The sequence below is a fragment of the Corapipo altera genome, unplaced genomic scaffold (genome assembly GCF_003945725.1).
Source record: "Corapipo altera isolate COAL_440 unplaced genomic scaffold, ASM394572v1 61167, whole genome shotgun sequence".
NCBI lineage: Eukaryota > Metazoa > Chordata > Aves > Passeriformes > Pipridae > Corapipo > Corapipo altera.
In genome coordinates this window covers 2,311,627-2,327,326 of record NW_020884949.1, presented here as the reverse complement: position 1 = coordinate 2,327,326, position 15,700 = coordinate 2,311,627, and the positions used below count along the sequence as shown (strand labels likewise).

At 35.9% G+C, this 15,700-nt stretch overlaps 1 protein-coding gene across 12 annotated transcripts in view; it reads right to left on the bottom strand.

The window, feature by feature from the left end:
* Window positions 1–15,700, bottom strand: part of MCTP1 (multiple C2 and transmembrane domain containing 1) — a 185,627-nt gene that overhangs the window by 87,242 nt on the left and 82,685 nt on the right. For 10 of the 12 annotated variants that reach the window (XR_003530831.1, XM_027662940.1, XM_027662942.1 and 7 more), the window contains 5 exons: window positions 9,992–10,094; window positions 7,791–7,893; window positions 7,350–7,451; window positions 6,940–7,014; window positions 5,177–5,296 (listed from right to left, as the gene is read on the bottom strand). Coding sequence is in view for 11 of the 12 variants with exons in the window: in XM_027662940.1 (XP_027518741.1) it covers window positions 5,177–5,296; window positions 6,940–7,014; window positions 7,350–7,451; window positions 7,791–7,893; window positions 9,992–10,094 (503 nt within the window). In the remaining variant the exon portion in view is untranslated. Of the gene's footprint in view, window positions 1–3,095; window positions 3,297–3,383; window positions 4,157–5,176; window positions 5,297–6,939; window positions 7,015–7,349; window positions 7,452–7,790; window positions 7,894–9,991; window positions 10,095–15,700 lie in introns of those variants that run through there. The other 2 variants (XM_027662949.1, XM_027662948.1) reach the window with 2 other exon arrangements.

The following is a 15,700-nucleotide window of genomic DNA, read 5'->3' as shown; positions in this document are numbered from 1 at the left end:
GACAAGAGGTGGCAAAGACAATTTGATGATACATTTCACCCAGGTTTAGTAAAAAGCAATTTTAAGGTGTTAATATGTTATATCCTCTATAATAATATCAACAATGGCAACACCAGCAAGTTTTTTAATATATCTGAAAATTCTTATTCTCCAACAATTACAGTGTTAAAAAAAAAAAATGTAATAACTAGCACAAATCATTCCAACTCCTGATGGTGTCATATCAAGTCTCTTCCAAAACATAATCTTTTTCCTTCAGCTTTCAGTGAATGTTGCTTCCTAAATATGCAGTAGTGATCATTTCCCTTTTTAATTGGGAAAAGCTAAGAAAGTTGACAAAACTATTTTACAGTTTCATTTCCTGCTAGGGACCAGCTCTTTTCAATCCTGTTTCCTTTTCAATTAATTAGCATGACACCTCCACAACTAAATGGTGTATGTGCAAGAGAACGAACACTTGATCTAAAGCTATTGTGTCATTTTCATACATGAATTCTGTAATATCTGAAAGAAGACAAAGCCACGGTGAGTTAGACCTGACAAATTACCTGGATGTAGGGAAAGTAATTTTACCAATATTTGGAAGGCTAAGAGACTTTTCTGTGTGCATGCATATACATGTATAGAAAGCATCAGAAGAATACAACACGAATATGAGAATGTCTTCACAGAAAGCTTTAATTTGAGGACATATGGGTGTGACTGGGTGAGGGTACTCTGCTCCCAAATGAGAAAAGAAAAATATTTATTTTATGAGCAATACTTATAAGTTCAAACAGGTAATTAAAGTACTTTACTGAGGTCATTTTGGGATACCAAATACTTTGAGGATTATATTCCCTCTTATTTCATGTTTATTGTTCCCCTACGTAAAATATGTGGTTCCATTTAGTTACTCAGTTGTGAATTTTACTTTAAAGGCAAGGGACATTGTTGACAATGCACATCTTAAAACTTTTCATTAAACTACCAAATTTAAATTCTATATTTTTGTGTACTCTGACATTTTTGTCTGGCATTTTCATTAATTTTGCAACATACATAAATGTAGCTGAAATGTTAACTGATCAATACTTTGTCTCTCTCACATAGCACTAGAGTAAAGCTCCCTAAGGACCATGCAGCAGTACAGAAATTAAATGTGTATCAAATACTAATGTTAAATGCAGGAGTATTTACTGTATAAAGACTGAAAAGGCTAGAAGAATTCCAAATGGCCAGATGGTAGCACAAATTACCTACAATCACTACAAAAGATTGAAGTTTGTCCCATAAAATAATTCCCTGACTAACACTGAAGCATGTCCTTTCACTGATAGCTCAGTTGTCCAATTATTTTTGTGATCTACAAGAACAGAAATGTCTGGTCAAGAAGCTGATGGAAATTAGGCCCAGTTAACAGAGATTTCAGTCCCCACAGTGGATTAACCTGAAGAAAAAACACCCACTTCTGCATACTCTAATAAAGTTCTTCTGCCTCAAATGTACCATATTAATTACTGAATTAAAATAAGAAAATTAACTGCTAAACACTCTAAAGGTCTGTTTTAAACACATAAAATCATGTGAATTTATGGCAAAGGCTCCCTGTACATATTCTATTTTTTCTATTGCATTTAGGTGCTTAAGAAGCATAAACACAAGTATGTAACACATGCTTGATCAGCCGCTAGACATAACAGGACTGTACATGATACAATAAAGCTGCTCTGTAATTGAAACGTTAATTTAACATTGTTGCTATGTACCTCCTGTATTTAAAAGGAAATAAATATGAAAAAGCAGGAAAGAATATAAAATTTTCTGATTGTTCTAATCCAAAGTCATATGCTAGCCAGACTAACCTATGGTTTATGAGCTATTTATGAATATCTGAAAAATAACAGCTAGTAATACATCACAGTTACATGAAAACATTAAAATATTATGTGTTAGTAGCAATTTTTCTTCTGCTGTTAACTACTGAAGCACAGAAAAAAGAATTGAAGGGAAAACCTTAGGTCATTCAGACAAAATCCCCAGTGAAGGTGATGAGCTTATGAGGTTTAACAGGAACAGGTAAAATATTGTTTATCTGAGAAAACGCATAATCTAGAACATTGAAAACTTACCTTCTAAGTTTCTCTAGCTCTAGGCACAGCATAGGCAACCCGAGTCTGGTTGCCTGTCTGGTTGCCTGTCTGGTGCTTTTGGACAGATTTTGGAAAGAATCATCCTAAACCTTTAATACAGCATTTCTTTATCTAAGATGTCCCAAATAACGTAAAGGTTTGAGACAGCTAAGTTCTGGAATACACATTATCAGCAAGGCCCTGCAATGAACACTATTAGTTTTGATGACTAACACTGTGACTCTCCAAAGAGAATGACTTTAAAACGAACTGTAGTAAAGAGTGCAGAAGGTGTATAAAGCAGGTAACAGTAGCTTATTACAGAGTCACCATATTAATCAAGCCTTTCTGTAGGTTTCCAAGAACAGTTCTTTTTTCCAGACTGATCTTAGTAAGTACATTTCTGAAAACTGATCTAGTCTGCCAAAATTTCTTCACCTGTAGTCCTGCATAGCCCCATGAGAAAATAAAGCCATGGGGTAAGGTGCTAGACAGAAGTACTTGTAATTGTAATGCCAAGGACTCGGGGTATTGGGAGATATGAAAAATCAACCCCCACATATGTAACTTACATGAAATGGCTGTAAATCTGCATCAGGATGTTAACCATCAAGGTATGTCTTCAAATTCAACAGGATGGAAAAAATAGTTAGTTTTGTACATTATTTACTAGTCTGCCTAAAGAGCTAGAAACCTCCAGAATAGTTTATTTCTCATCTCCTTTCTGGCAATGACATTTTACTGTGACATTCTCTAACCTCTGTGAGTCAATGTCAAGAGAAGACATAATTTGTATAATAGTGAAGAGACAAAAAGTATACATATAGGTACATTTATTTTATATACTCTATTACATTCAAACGTAACCTTAGTGCAAGTATAATTCAGCATTACACAGGCAAGTGGACCACTCTCAAGATTTCAAGAGTTTATGAAAGTCCAGAAACAATCTAAACACAAAGCTTATAATCATGATAGAAATTCGCATGTATTTGACTTGGCTAGCAAAAACTTTTTTTGCCAGATAGATCCTTGGAGTGAATAACATCAGGTTGAAAAACACAGGATCCCTTTTGGATGCAGAGCAGGAATAAATCTGTGCAGTCACAGCACAAATGTAAACATAATATATCCATACACTACACTAAACATAATATATCCAATCACTACACAGCAAAACAAACACTGCAAGGAAACGAAGAAAATCAAACTTTTGATCTCTCTCTCTCTTTATGGAGAGAGATACGTAAAATATGAATATATATGTATACAAAAATAAAATCAGTAACATGTTTCTACTGCAATACAGTGTAACTACAATAATGATGCATACTGATTATAGATCCATCTGCTTAAATTCCCCGTTTTATGTATTTCCAACTACTTATTATGATACTCATTTTTTCCTATGACCAGCAACAATTACATTTTAACAGCAACACAACTTCTTCCATGGCTACACCAGTGCGCCATGGGCAAAAAATAATTTCATTTGCCCCAAAGAACAGGACGTTTTCCCATTTCCTCTTCTTCCACTGCCATCCGGTGAGTGTTCCATATTCATATTAAAATTAAACTTAGGGAGATGAGTACTTACTAACTGGAAGAGTAATAGCAATATGAACATTAGAGTTTTATGTAGAAACCTGCACTTTCCTATGAAATGTTGATAACTTTTAACTGAAATGACAGATCGCCGTTCTACAGTAAACAGTAGCAAGTATATTTAGATCTCTGCACATAAGTGTCATTGCTACAGACATCAATAAAAGTGTAAACCCCCGGACTTTTAGAACAGCACATGTATCTCCTGCACTTCTGATGAACACTACAACCAAGGACCGACAGCATTCTCCCATTCTCGACAGGCAAAAGGTGGTTTAACAAGTAACTCAGTACAAATGGAGCCCTGCTAGAAGAAACTCCCAGCAAAACATCATGACTTGACACACACAGCTACTTCATTTTACTGCACAGTCAGCTCCAACGTCTTGTTTGATTCCTCCAAATCTTAGGCACCTGACCTTCAGGCACACAGACTCCCTCTATAATTATTCAGAGTTAGATGAAAACTGTTCTCTGTTCATATTCATGGGGGAGAGACTCATAATCTCAGTATTGCAGCCAACCTAATAAATGCAGATATTCCAGAAAGTATGTCCATGCATACATTTTTACTCCTAGTGGGACTCCCTCATGAAACAACAAATATGGACTACTTGTTTGTAGCTGTTATGATTTTGAAAATAGAAAGATATTTATCTGTGAAACACAATTCAATCAATTCAATTCCAACGCTTGGAATTTTCAAAATTTAACAGGAAAATAAAGGTTAACACTAATGAAGATAACATTAATTGAGAAATAGCAGTTTTGTTTAAATCACTAAAAATGAATTAATTAAAAACTGAACTGTGACCAGAACTTGCTGTCTAAAAGGTACTAAAAGGTTGTATTAATGCTTTTAAAGTTGGTTCTGTTTGATTTTGGTGGTTTGTTTTTTTTTTTTAATTCAAGAACACAATACCTCTTAGTTGAGAAGCAAATATTTGGGTCCAGAATACTTCTTTTTGTAATTTTGTACTTCTGAAAAAGCTATAGGTGTAACATATATGGAGGACAAAAAACCACTAATTTTATCTGAATTATATACAAATAAATAACATTCAAAACAAGCGTATGCAATAAATATGCAATATATTTAGGCACCAAAGAAGATTTAATGGGAGTAATTTGTGAGCAGCTTAAGATATATTATCAATAATTCACTCCATTTTGATTTGGATCACTCACTTATAAATTATATAAGCAATTATATTTATACTATTAATATATGTGTATATATATTATTATGACTTTTTAAAAAACCCTCTTTTTTGTGTGACATTTTAAACTTAGTTACTCCTCTAAAAAGTTGAATAAACATTTTTTAGAGTATCATCATAATGCAAAGTTTTAAATACATTAAAAAAAAAACCAAAACCTTCATATCTACACTGTATTGTCCCTCAGTCTAGAACACAACCACACTGGGGTGATTAAAAATAGTATAAAGAAGATCATACCAAAAAAGCAGCTAGACTTCTCGGGGGAGAATCCCAGTCAAAGCAACTGCTAATGTAGCAGATGGCAGTTACGAGCGCCATGATACAATGCTTCATCCGGATAAAGTTCCTTAATAGTAGCTGTTAAAAACATGAAAGAATAAAAATATTTCAAAACCCCAAAAAGTTTCAGAAAAGGCTCATGCTTACAATAATTTCATTCTTAATTTCTTAATTAAGGTGAAGACTGAGAAAATAACAAGCTCTCTAGCTCACAAATTGAGCAAGTTAGTTTAAACTCTCTGGCTTGGAAGAGAGAGAATTTGTTAGTTGTGTGAATTGGTATTTGCTGAATTTCATTTTAGATGGTAAACAAATTGTCCAACATTAAAAAGCCACTTGCAAATTTTCATAAATTATTTTGTTTATTAAATTTTAGTTTTATTAAGCCTTTCTTAACAAATGTTGGTGTTTCTTATTATAAAGGTGCTGCAGCACACTAACCCAAAACCATGCAAAATTACTGCTCTAATCTAATTAAGATCATCTGTACCCTTTAACATTTGTAACAAATTTGTCTGCTCTCATGTATTTTGAAAACCTGGTTTTAAGTATTTACCAAACTAACTTTAACTGCATTCTTCCAAACTACAAGACATAACAGCTCTAGGTTTTGATTCAGGAAATGTACTTAAATCCTCCAAAATTACTTCACCCTCCCCCCCAAAAAACCCAAACCAAACTAAACCAAAACCAAACAAAAAACCCCAAACAAACAAAACCAAAAAACGAACCAATGAATTATTTGTGTACTGATCTGCATAGAAAATGATCACTCCTCCTGTCATCAGCAAAAGTCACAATACTATTTTCTGTTATGAAAGTGGGAAGAAGTATTAATCTTGAGCAAAAGGTCTTATTGCTTCTTTGCTGGAAAAGTAGAGTGAACTGCAGCTTTAGCAATTAAATTACTCCCAACAGTAAAGAAAGAAATATTTTGCCTCTTGAAATGTTTTTTATGAACTATATAAAAAACTGATGTAAAACTCATCCAGCACATAATTTAAACGATGCTCTAGTCTATAAGTTTTCATCAAAGTAAAAATCAGTTCTGAGATCTTTTCTTTTTCACTGAAAACAACAAAAATCTTGTCCCCGCAGCCCAACTGAAAGCCCAGCTCTCTCCATATAAAATACATCATTTGTGGAACAGGAAAACTGAATCAAAAGTAGTTCAAGTGGAGAAAAACATGCATGTTTAAATATTCTTTACCAAAATGTTAAAATTGTATGTAGCAAAAATATCCAGAGGAAAGAGTCCAGACACTTCCTAACCCCAGGACTCTCTGTAGTATAAAGTGTTTTAGTCTGCTTTCACCTTTCATTCAAACCTTATTCAACTAACTTATTTAAAATTTGGCTAAAATAATGCTGAAAGACTCTTTACCCTGCAACAAATTGAGAACTTTCAGGTCAAAGTTAACAGCAAAAATTTATGCAAGACTTAGTTTACATGCACCTGGGCGATAATCTGATATGTGTGGAACCTGCTGGTTTCAACTGTGTTCTTATTCATGTATTTAATGGAAATTAAGCCACAATTTATAGAGGAGACACAATAAACCCATGTATTTTGTTTCTGCCCTCTCTAACCTATCATATTCTTTTGTAAATATATAATGAAAATGTTATTCTTTTCTCTCAGTAGTATGATGCCAGATATTTGGACATGCACACTTGATATTACGGATTTTGGAATGGATTAGTGTTTCCTTACTCTTTACCTGTTTAGACAGTCTGTCTTCCTCTTCAATATACTTCTGTTCTTTAGGCATTAAGGTTCTTATGCTGGCTTTCACCTATGCATTAAAATGTGAGTCAGTATTTCAAACTTACGTGCTCCTTATTAATAACACATACTTTAATTTGCAAAAATTACAAAATTTCAAAGTCATGGCTGCCAAACCGTAACACATAAGTGTACACAGAGACAAGAGTTGCTGCTCCCTACATTAGCAGCAGCAGCAGCAACAAAAAGAGTGGGTGTGCCAGGCATTGGCAGAAGAGTATTCTGTAGTATACATCAAGGTTTAGAGAAAATGAAGAATGACAGAAATTCTCTACAAATCAGGAACAAAAGCTCTCATGAAACTGAACTCTTTAGCAGTACAAAAAAGCCAAAGTTAAGACTTACAGCATTAAAAATCACATCTATTTCAAGATAGATGACCCCCTTTGTTGGCCCTGTCAGCTGCTTGTTTTTCAAGACGTAGGCTTTCTGTTCACCATTTTGAATCTGCAGGAAAAGGACATGACAGCCGTCTGTCTCGCAGTCTCCACTGAATACACCCCCCCAGTGACCCCTGACCCCCAGCTGCTGAAACTGACACAGAACCCAAAACAACTGTGGCAAGTCTGACAAGTACCTGTTCATTACCAGGACCAAGTCTGTCAGGAAAAATTAACTATCATGGGATTCAACATGGCCGTGAATAGAGTATGTTAAAATTTTAGTGTTCTTATTACAGACCTTGGTTGAGAAATGACAGATACAGAGCTGCAAATTTATTTTTTTTTCTTCCTCCCCCGCTTCAGCAGATAAAATTCAGTGGTGTGTCAGGTGAATGAAACTTACAGACAGCAGTGGTATAGCAACTTTGCCTAGAAAGTCAGCACTTCGATCGCGGTCTTCATCGTAAACTGTCACTTCAAGCACCGAGTGGATGTCTTTTATATTACTACAAAGGAAGTAGTACACACAGTGGAGAGAGGAAGTGACTTACACCAGCGAGTACCAAGGACAAAAGTGTGAAAGGTTAGCACAAACAGATACCCATCTATTTTTCCAAGCCATGGAGGAGAACAGAACTTAAGCAAATGAGGCCTCCCTGCGTATAACCAAAATGTGTTCTAAGAGCTGAAATGATTGCGCTCTCTCTCTCTCTCTCTCTCTGTAAGGCTTTCCCAGCTGAGGTTTGCTTTAAATCTCCTACCTAGGGTTTGCGCTGCATGACCTGCAAGGAGCAGCACTGGGGGATTTACAGCCCCCAGCAGCAGGACTGAGAGCTTTTAAAGGCTATCCCTTAAACACTGCTGCTATTGCTGTGATTCTTACTGCAAACACTGAAATCTGTGGCTTTGTAAATGGAAATAATTACAAGATACAGGAGCATATCCTTGCACTGAAAACAAGCTCTTTACTTCTGAAATCCTTGCTTAATTACAAATATACAACAGTCATTACAACAAATAAAGAACAAACAGTAGGAAACAATTCATTTCTCAGTTACCACTGAGGCAAAAAAGCCTGCAAGCTATTAAACACTCCACTGCCATGCACTAGAACGTAACTGTACATTGTAAACTCTTGAGTGAAACATTTATATTCCTTATTTGGAGAAAAAGAATTATTTGAGAGAACTCATTTTTGATCGAATGGCTGAACCAGCAAACACAAATTCAAGCAAAGCAGTTTAACTGCAGTAAAATCTAAGCCTCCAGATGAGGGATTGCTAGCCCAAAAATTAATTAACAAATCTGAGGATAAATATAATATTCAAAGCAACTATACACAGAAAAAAGGCCTTAAAGGCCTTCAGAGGTTTTCTAATTGATTCCTGATTAGTCTTTTGTCCTCTATAAATCCAGGCAATTCCTTGAGCAGAGAACACTGCTGAGCATTAGAGGATGATTAGTTATTGGCTCTATTAGTATATAATTAAAAATAAATTAATGAAGAATTTAACACGGTTTTGCAGATACAGAAATGAGAACAACAATAATAAGCTGTTGAAAAGTACAACTATTGAGAGAGATTTTTTTTTTGTTCTGAATTCATTCTTGAGAACTCACTGCGGGTCAAAAAACCTATGGATGCCAAATATATGATTGACAAATTTAGAGGGGAAAAAAGTTAAATTCACACTGAATTTTAAGATCAAGGGCAAAATACAGCATTTTCATTTAAGATAAAGTGAAGTAAGTGTACACAAAGCTAAAGTTTCTACAGGTTTTGCAGAGGATTGTTAGCTGATTTCAGCAGTAGAGAGACCTGGAATGATCAGGTTTTTTCTACTCATTGGTGTCACATTGCAGTCAGATAGAGAGAAGAAGAGAGAAAAAGAAGGCAACTGAGCAAGACAAATAACAAAGACATTTTGTTTGTGGAAGACTTTTTTTCTTCTTTGCCAAAGCCTTTTACTGTCTTCAAAGTAACAGAAGGATAAAAACCCAATAGCATCACTTCATGACAAACTAAATATTTTAGACTGCATTTTACCCAACAGCTGCATTGTACTAGTATTATACTAGACAGTATTGTGAGAAGTGCAGTTGTTAAATGAAAAGAAGTGGAAAGTATTTGATCTTAATTCAGAAACTTTTAGAATTTCTAACTTTATATAACTGACTAATGTTTTTTAAAGTTAGCAATCCCATTTTAATGAAGGTCATAACCACAATATCTTTTTTTCCCTCTCAGAACTTCAGGGGTAAACCCATCACACTGGATTTGGTCCTTGAAAATCTCAGTAAACCTAGCAGGAGTTTGGAGTGCTTAGCATTACATACAGCTGGTTTCCAAGAACCAGATCAGGCTTTTTAACCTTTAAAATGATACCACTGCTCTATTTTTTTTCATGTTTTTAATTTTCAAAAAAGTATTCACATGCTTAGTTTAGAAATATCACTATGTTGTCACTATTCTTCTTCAGAACCACCAGTAGGTATTCTCTTCAACACCCACCCCTCCAAAAAAATCCACCCAAAACCCACTGGCCTCTTTCCCAATTCAAACACCCACTGCACACCCCTCCCCCCACAAATCCAAACACCTACAATGTGAAGATTTTGTTCCATTCTGGATTGAGGTTCTTGTAGATGGTATGTGTCAGCAGTCTGTCATTGTTCAATTCAACTACACAAAATGGGTCACTTTTACCTATAAGAGAAAATTTGGAACAAAATTTATAAACTAAGAAAACACATGATGAGCAAAGTTTAAAGAAAAACTAGTTTGGCATTTTTTTTTTCCCTCTCCAAAGTTGTACTGTAATTCTCTTAAGAATTAATTCAAGGAAGTCCTACGGTCTGGATATTCAGGATATTCAAGAGGCCCTCATCTCCTTAATCTATTAACATTCTTTGCTAAAAGAACAGATTTTTGTCTTAAAAAAAAAATTAAAAAATCACTATACAGATTTTTCTGATGAAAAAACAGTATGTTCCTAAAAGATGTCAAGCACCCTTCTGAGACAGTTAAGAGAACTTTACTTTAATGGTGCCCATACTCCACTGACTGTAATGATAACACAGAGCATTTTGATATGAAAGAAATGTATTATTCCATAGTATTTGTAATAACACAGCACCAATCAGAGTTATCAAAAAATTACTTCTTTCACATTACACAGATCCTCTCCCCAAAATCAAGGAGTCTTCAAGACAGTCTCATATAAAAGCTTAACACCAGAGAAAATGGGTAAGTACAAATAAACAATGAAATTATATCAGCTGGAATGACAGGCTGTAGTCTCAGCAAAGCAGAAGGTCAAACATGGTTGAGACTAATGTATACATTAAAGAACAATGAAGTAGCTTTGCATATATTTACAAAAAGGTCCCTCACCATGACCATCACCAGAAGACAAAGTATGAAGATGCTGCTTTGAAAATGTAATAAGTGATAATGGAAGCAGGATAATGGAAATGGTTACGGAGGTTTATCTTTTTTTTCATCTATAGAAAAAAATTCGGGAAAGCAAGTGTGCTTGTGTGTGTGTGCTTAAATGTGAAATAAGCAGTTTATAGCAAAAGACTGCAGGTGAGCAGTGCTTAGATACTGAGCAGAAAGCAGGAAAAATTATCCTGACTACAAGTTTCCTGGTAAAACAGGAAACTTACACTAAGTTTTTTCAAGGTTTGTATTTAGAAAGGTGCCATGGTTTAAGCCCAGATGGAAATCAGGCCCCATGCAGCTGCTCCCCTCCCCCCACTGCCTCAGGTGAGAGAGACAAAACACAGAGATTACGGTTTTAGATAACAATTTACTGGAAACAGCAATGAGATAAGAAAACAACAATACTAATAACAATAGTGTATAGAACAGTGATCATATGCAAAATGCTCACCAAGTCTGATGCTCCCTCCACCATTTTTTTTTCCCAAGCCCAAAATAATGAAAAACAATGGCAGACAAACCGTCTGTGCCTGTGTTTTTTCCCCCAAACCCAAGACAATGAAACAATCACAATGCAGACAAACCCTGCCGTTGGGACCAGCACCACCCCACCACTCCACTTGCTGTCTGCTCCCCTGAGAAAGGACAAAATGGCCGTGGAACATCCATACACCCCCTTTTTCCCATACCCAAAGCCACACCCTTTCTTCTGGGAAGTGAGAATCCCTGACTTCTACTTCCCTGCCTTGGTAACGATGTGCATGGTACAGAATAATAACCTAGACAGGCCTGCATGGCTCCAGGCTCCGCCCCTGCCCCCCCCATCCTTGGCTGAAACTAGGACAAAAGGATAAGAAGAAAAGTAGACAACTGAATCTGATGCTTAACAACAGCCTGGCTGTTTAAAAAGGAACTCTCCAAAGAGGGAGGAAGCAAAAGGCAGCAAGATTGGTATTTCCAGGGTTTCAGGGCCCTCCTGAAATTTCCTGGAAGGGTAAGAAGGTGTTGTGAGGTAAACCTGAGGAACTGCTATGACGTAAAGAGCAGTAATGAAAACATGAAGGGCATAGCAGGAAGATAGTTGCAATAAAGAGGCAATAAAGGGAAGAAATCACAATGTGGACTAAATTATTTAACTCATATTTCAAATTATGATAGTAATGACAACTGTATAAATGCTGTCCAAAACAGAGAGACACTGTCCTTCTTACTTATTTTTATTTTCTTCAGTAAGTAAAAGGAGTAACTTCTGCCTTTGGCACAGAATACAAGTGTGTACACATAATTTTCACATAAGGCTACAAATATGCAAGTAGAAAGTTGAACAACAAACTGCTGCTCCCTGGACCCAAGGGAACTCTGCTGAAAATTAACAACTGAGTTGCATACTACAGCATGGCTTGCTCTTGTCTCTAGACTTTCTCTGGGCAGTAAAGTGTTTGAAAGGTATTGAATGTTGGCATTGGCCTTCCACAATCAAATTTAGGACACTAAGCATCTGTATTTCATAATGTCTTCCATAACTCCATATTAGTTTTTCATGCATTATAAGAAGCCATAAATTGAGTAGCTAAATTAATGGGGCTATTTAATGATATTAGGAGGCACATAATTTGTTTCATACCTTATACAAATGACAATGAAATCAATATTTAGACAGAGATGTCCAGGTATCACATCTCTGAAACTGCAGTATTGATTCTGAATACATTAGAGTTTAATGTGCATATTATTAACTTTAATGATAAAGAATAATTGTTTTAAACACATTGTGAATTACAGTTGATGTTTACCTTTTCTAGAAAACACTATACTGCTGTTTTCCATTTTCTTGAAAAATTACTCATTAGTAAGCAGAGATGGATATATCAGAATTCTCAATGTTCTCCTACCTCACAAGTCTAAAAGGTGGTAGGAAACTTACACAATTCATATTATTTGAGTTCTGTAGGTTTCAGTATTTGAAAAAGAAATATCCAGAAGACAGTTAAAATAATAAGGCAGTGCTTACATGGCAGGCAAACTAATTTATCCCATTTTTTAAAGTATTATCAATCACATTTGCACATGGTGGTACAATGTGAGTTGAGCTTATGAATCGTATACAGATACAAGAAAATGCACTTCAGCATATACAGGCCATCTTCTACAAACAAAGAGAAGATTTTTACTACATCTATTTATTTTCTGCACCTGTTGGCATGTGCTTTTTCAATGACTCTTCTTATAGATTTATATAGATATCAATCAATAATATGTAACATTAATTACAGAGCTCCTCAATCAAACCAAAGACAAATGGTTTCCAGAAATGAAAAAATCCCTCAGTCACAGTCAACATTTCATGCCTCCTCCCCCCACGATTTGAAAACTGTTCAAGACCAAATATGAATAAAGGCAATATCATGAAATGGTTCAAGGGAGGGTCCAAATATCATGGCTAACAAGTAGAAGCTTCAACATCTCTGCTCAGGAATATTGGTTTTATCATATAAGAAGGCTCTGAAATTCCCATAGACAAAGCCGTTCACCATTGCATATGGGCACTTCTTTCATATGCTAAAACACTCAACTAAGCTTGGTATCTGAAAGGCGACACTCTTTGCTGACATGCTCAACATACCGTATGTGCAACCGTTATTAGGATACTAACTAAAATAAGTGAACATGATCCAGAAATGTACAAAGACTTGGTGAAACTCATATCCATCTGTCATCTTTCAAGTTCTCATTATTAGAAACAATAACTGCAATCTTAACTCTCACTGACAGCCTTGGCAACCTGCTGTACTGTGAGAGTGTTCAAAATAATGGGATTGTTCCCAATGAAAGCCTTAAGAGGGCACTAAAATATTAAAATATGTCCTTAGGTCTCCTTGGTTCCTACGATGACCAAAAAGATCCAGCATCACTATATTATTCAAACCCAGTACCTTAAACACAACACGTACTCTAACCAAGGTAGCCTCAGACAACTTCTGTCAGTTAATGTGATTAGCAATTTCAAACAAGAGATACAGAAATGGTTTTCCTCATTTTTATACGAAACACACATGTTCAGAAAAGCATATGCTCTCCATTTAGCTTGTCTAACAGTACACTTAAAAACCTCTGACTGGACTTGTGCTGCCTATTCTCCATTACATCATTCTATATCATGCTGTCATCACAAGTATGCCTTTCACTACAGGCTAAATCACAACTGTCCTATATAAGTGTATATAACCTGTCACATGTCAAGAAAGACTACCCAAATCACTGTGGCTACTGAGGATCTTCCAATTAGCAATCCCCTCATCCCCTCTCCATGTCTTAAATAGGCCTCTAGCTACTATTCCAGTGATTTTAGAGGCACTTAGCTATTGATCAGGTGGACATCTACAAAAAACTCCTGTGCTTGGCACGATGCATGGGTAAGATAACCACCACCTGCATACGGCACTTAAACATTAAAAGCATGTTCCCAGAAGCACCAACACGAGCACTTCAAATTCTGAGTAATCCCATGACCTCAGTGGGACTAAGTGCTAGTATGCCTACCAACATTTGAAGGAAATAAAAGTAGGTAGTAAAATAAATTAAAAGTAGGTAGTAAAAAACAAAGTACATCTCCCCACTTACTGAAATCAAACCTGCAGAAACCTCAATATGAAGTAAAACACATCTCATTAATCCATTCTGTTGCTGTAATGTCTCATGTTTTTTGGACTCTACTTGTACAGTCCTAAGGGCTCCTGAAATTACAGAAATGAACTGCTAATTTACATAATATTCATAACTGGAAGGGAAAGCAGCATCTCTTTTGACAGATATCCCTCACCCTTTTCCCCCTTTATCCATTACAGAAGTGGACTATCTAAGAACATCCTCTAGAAGAAGTTTTACTTTGTAATGTATGCTAACACTGAAAAGAAGCTTCCCATTTTATGCCACACATTGCATCTAGTTCAACAGATACCCTTGTTTGTGCTATGCTGCATTGCATTTAATGTTTAGACAGTTGCAAGACCAGAGCACAAACTGAGATTACCTTACTTAGATCTAACTTAGACAGCACTGTGTTCCTCACATTGTACGTGATGCACACACTATAATTATAGTCATTTACTTGTTACCTTATTTCTTAGAACTACCATATGCTCCTGGATGAACACCCATAACCTGAAATCAGCCCAGTTCTGCAACAGAGGACAATCAGGAACTATAGATGTCTTATTTGTTGTTTGCTTCAAAACTGAAAGTCCTCCATAGCCCAGGAAGTCCTTCACAAATGAATCAAAGTCAGTTCAGAGCTCAGATTCATTATCTGTATCTCAGAAGTTTGACCACCAAAACATTTTTCTCCTGCAAGTATAATAAAATTCACTTTTTCATCTTGGAAAAAGATACCTTAAACAGTGATTTATAGAAGCAACTTTTAATTGCTTCTCAAAATATTTAGAAAACCAAAACAATAAAACCTTACTCTCCACACAATTTTAGCTTCTGAATTTTTTTCTCAAGTAGCTACAGAACCATCTTGCCTGTGTTTTTTCACTTGGAAAGGTTTGGGAGAGGCCCTTTCCATCAGTTCAAACACCACAAAACTTCCACATCTGTAGATCAGCTGGCTCTTTGTACTGGAACTCGTAAGCAAGCACCAAACACACCAGGTGACTTGTGAACCCTGGTGAAATGATGGTCATGGGCTGGTAGACCGGTCTCTGACACATGCCACTGCAGCCTATCTGCCAGGCTGGAGGTGAGCTGGACTCTGTCCAGTCTAGAGAGCAGCTACAATAACAAACCGTCTGGTGTTATTTCAAATTGACTACAGAAGTAGTAGTTTATCACAAGAGATGGTAAAGACGTGACAAAGCAGATGCAAG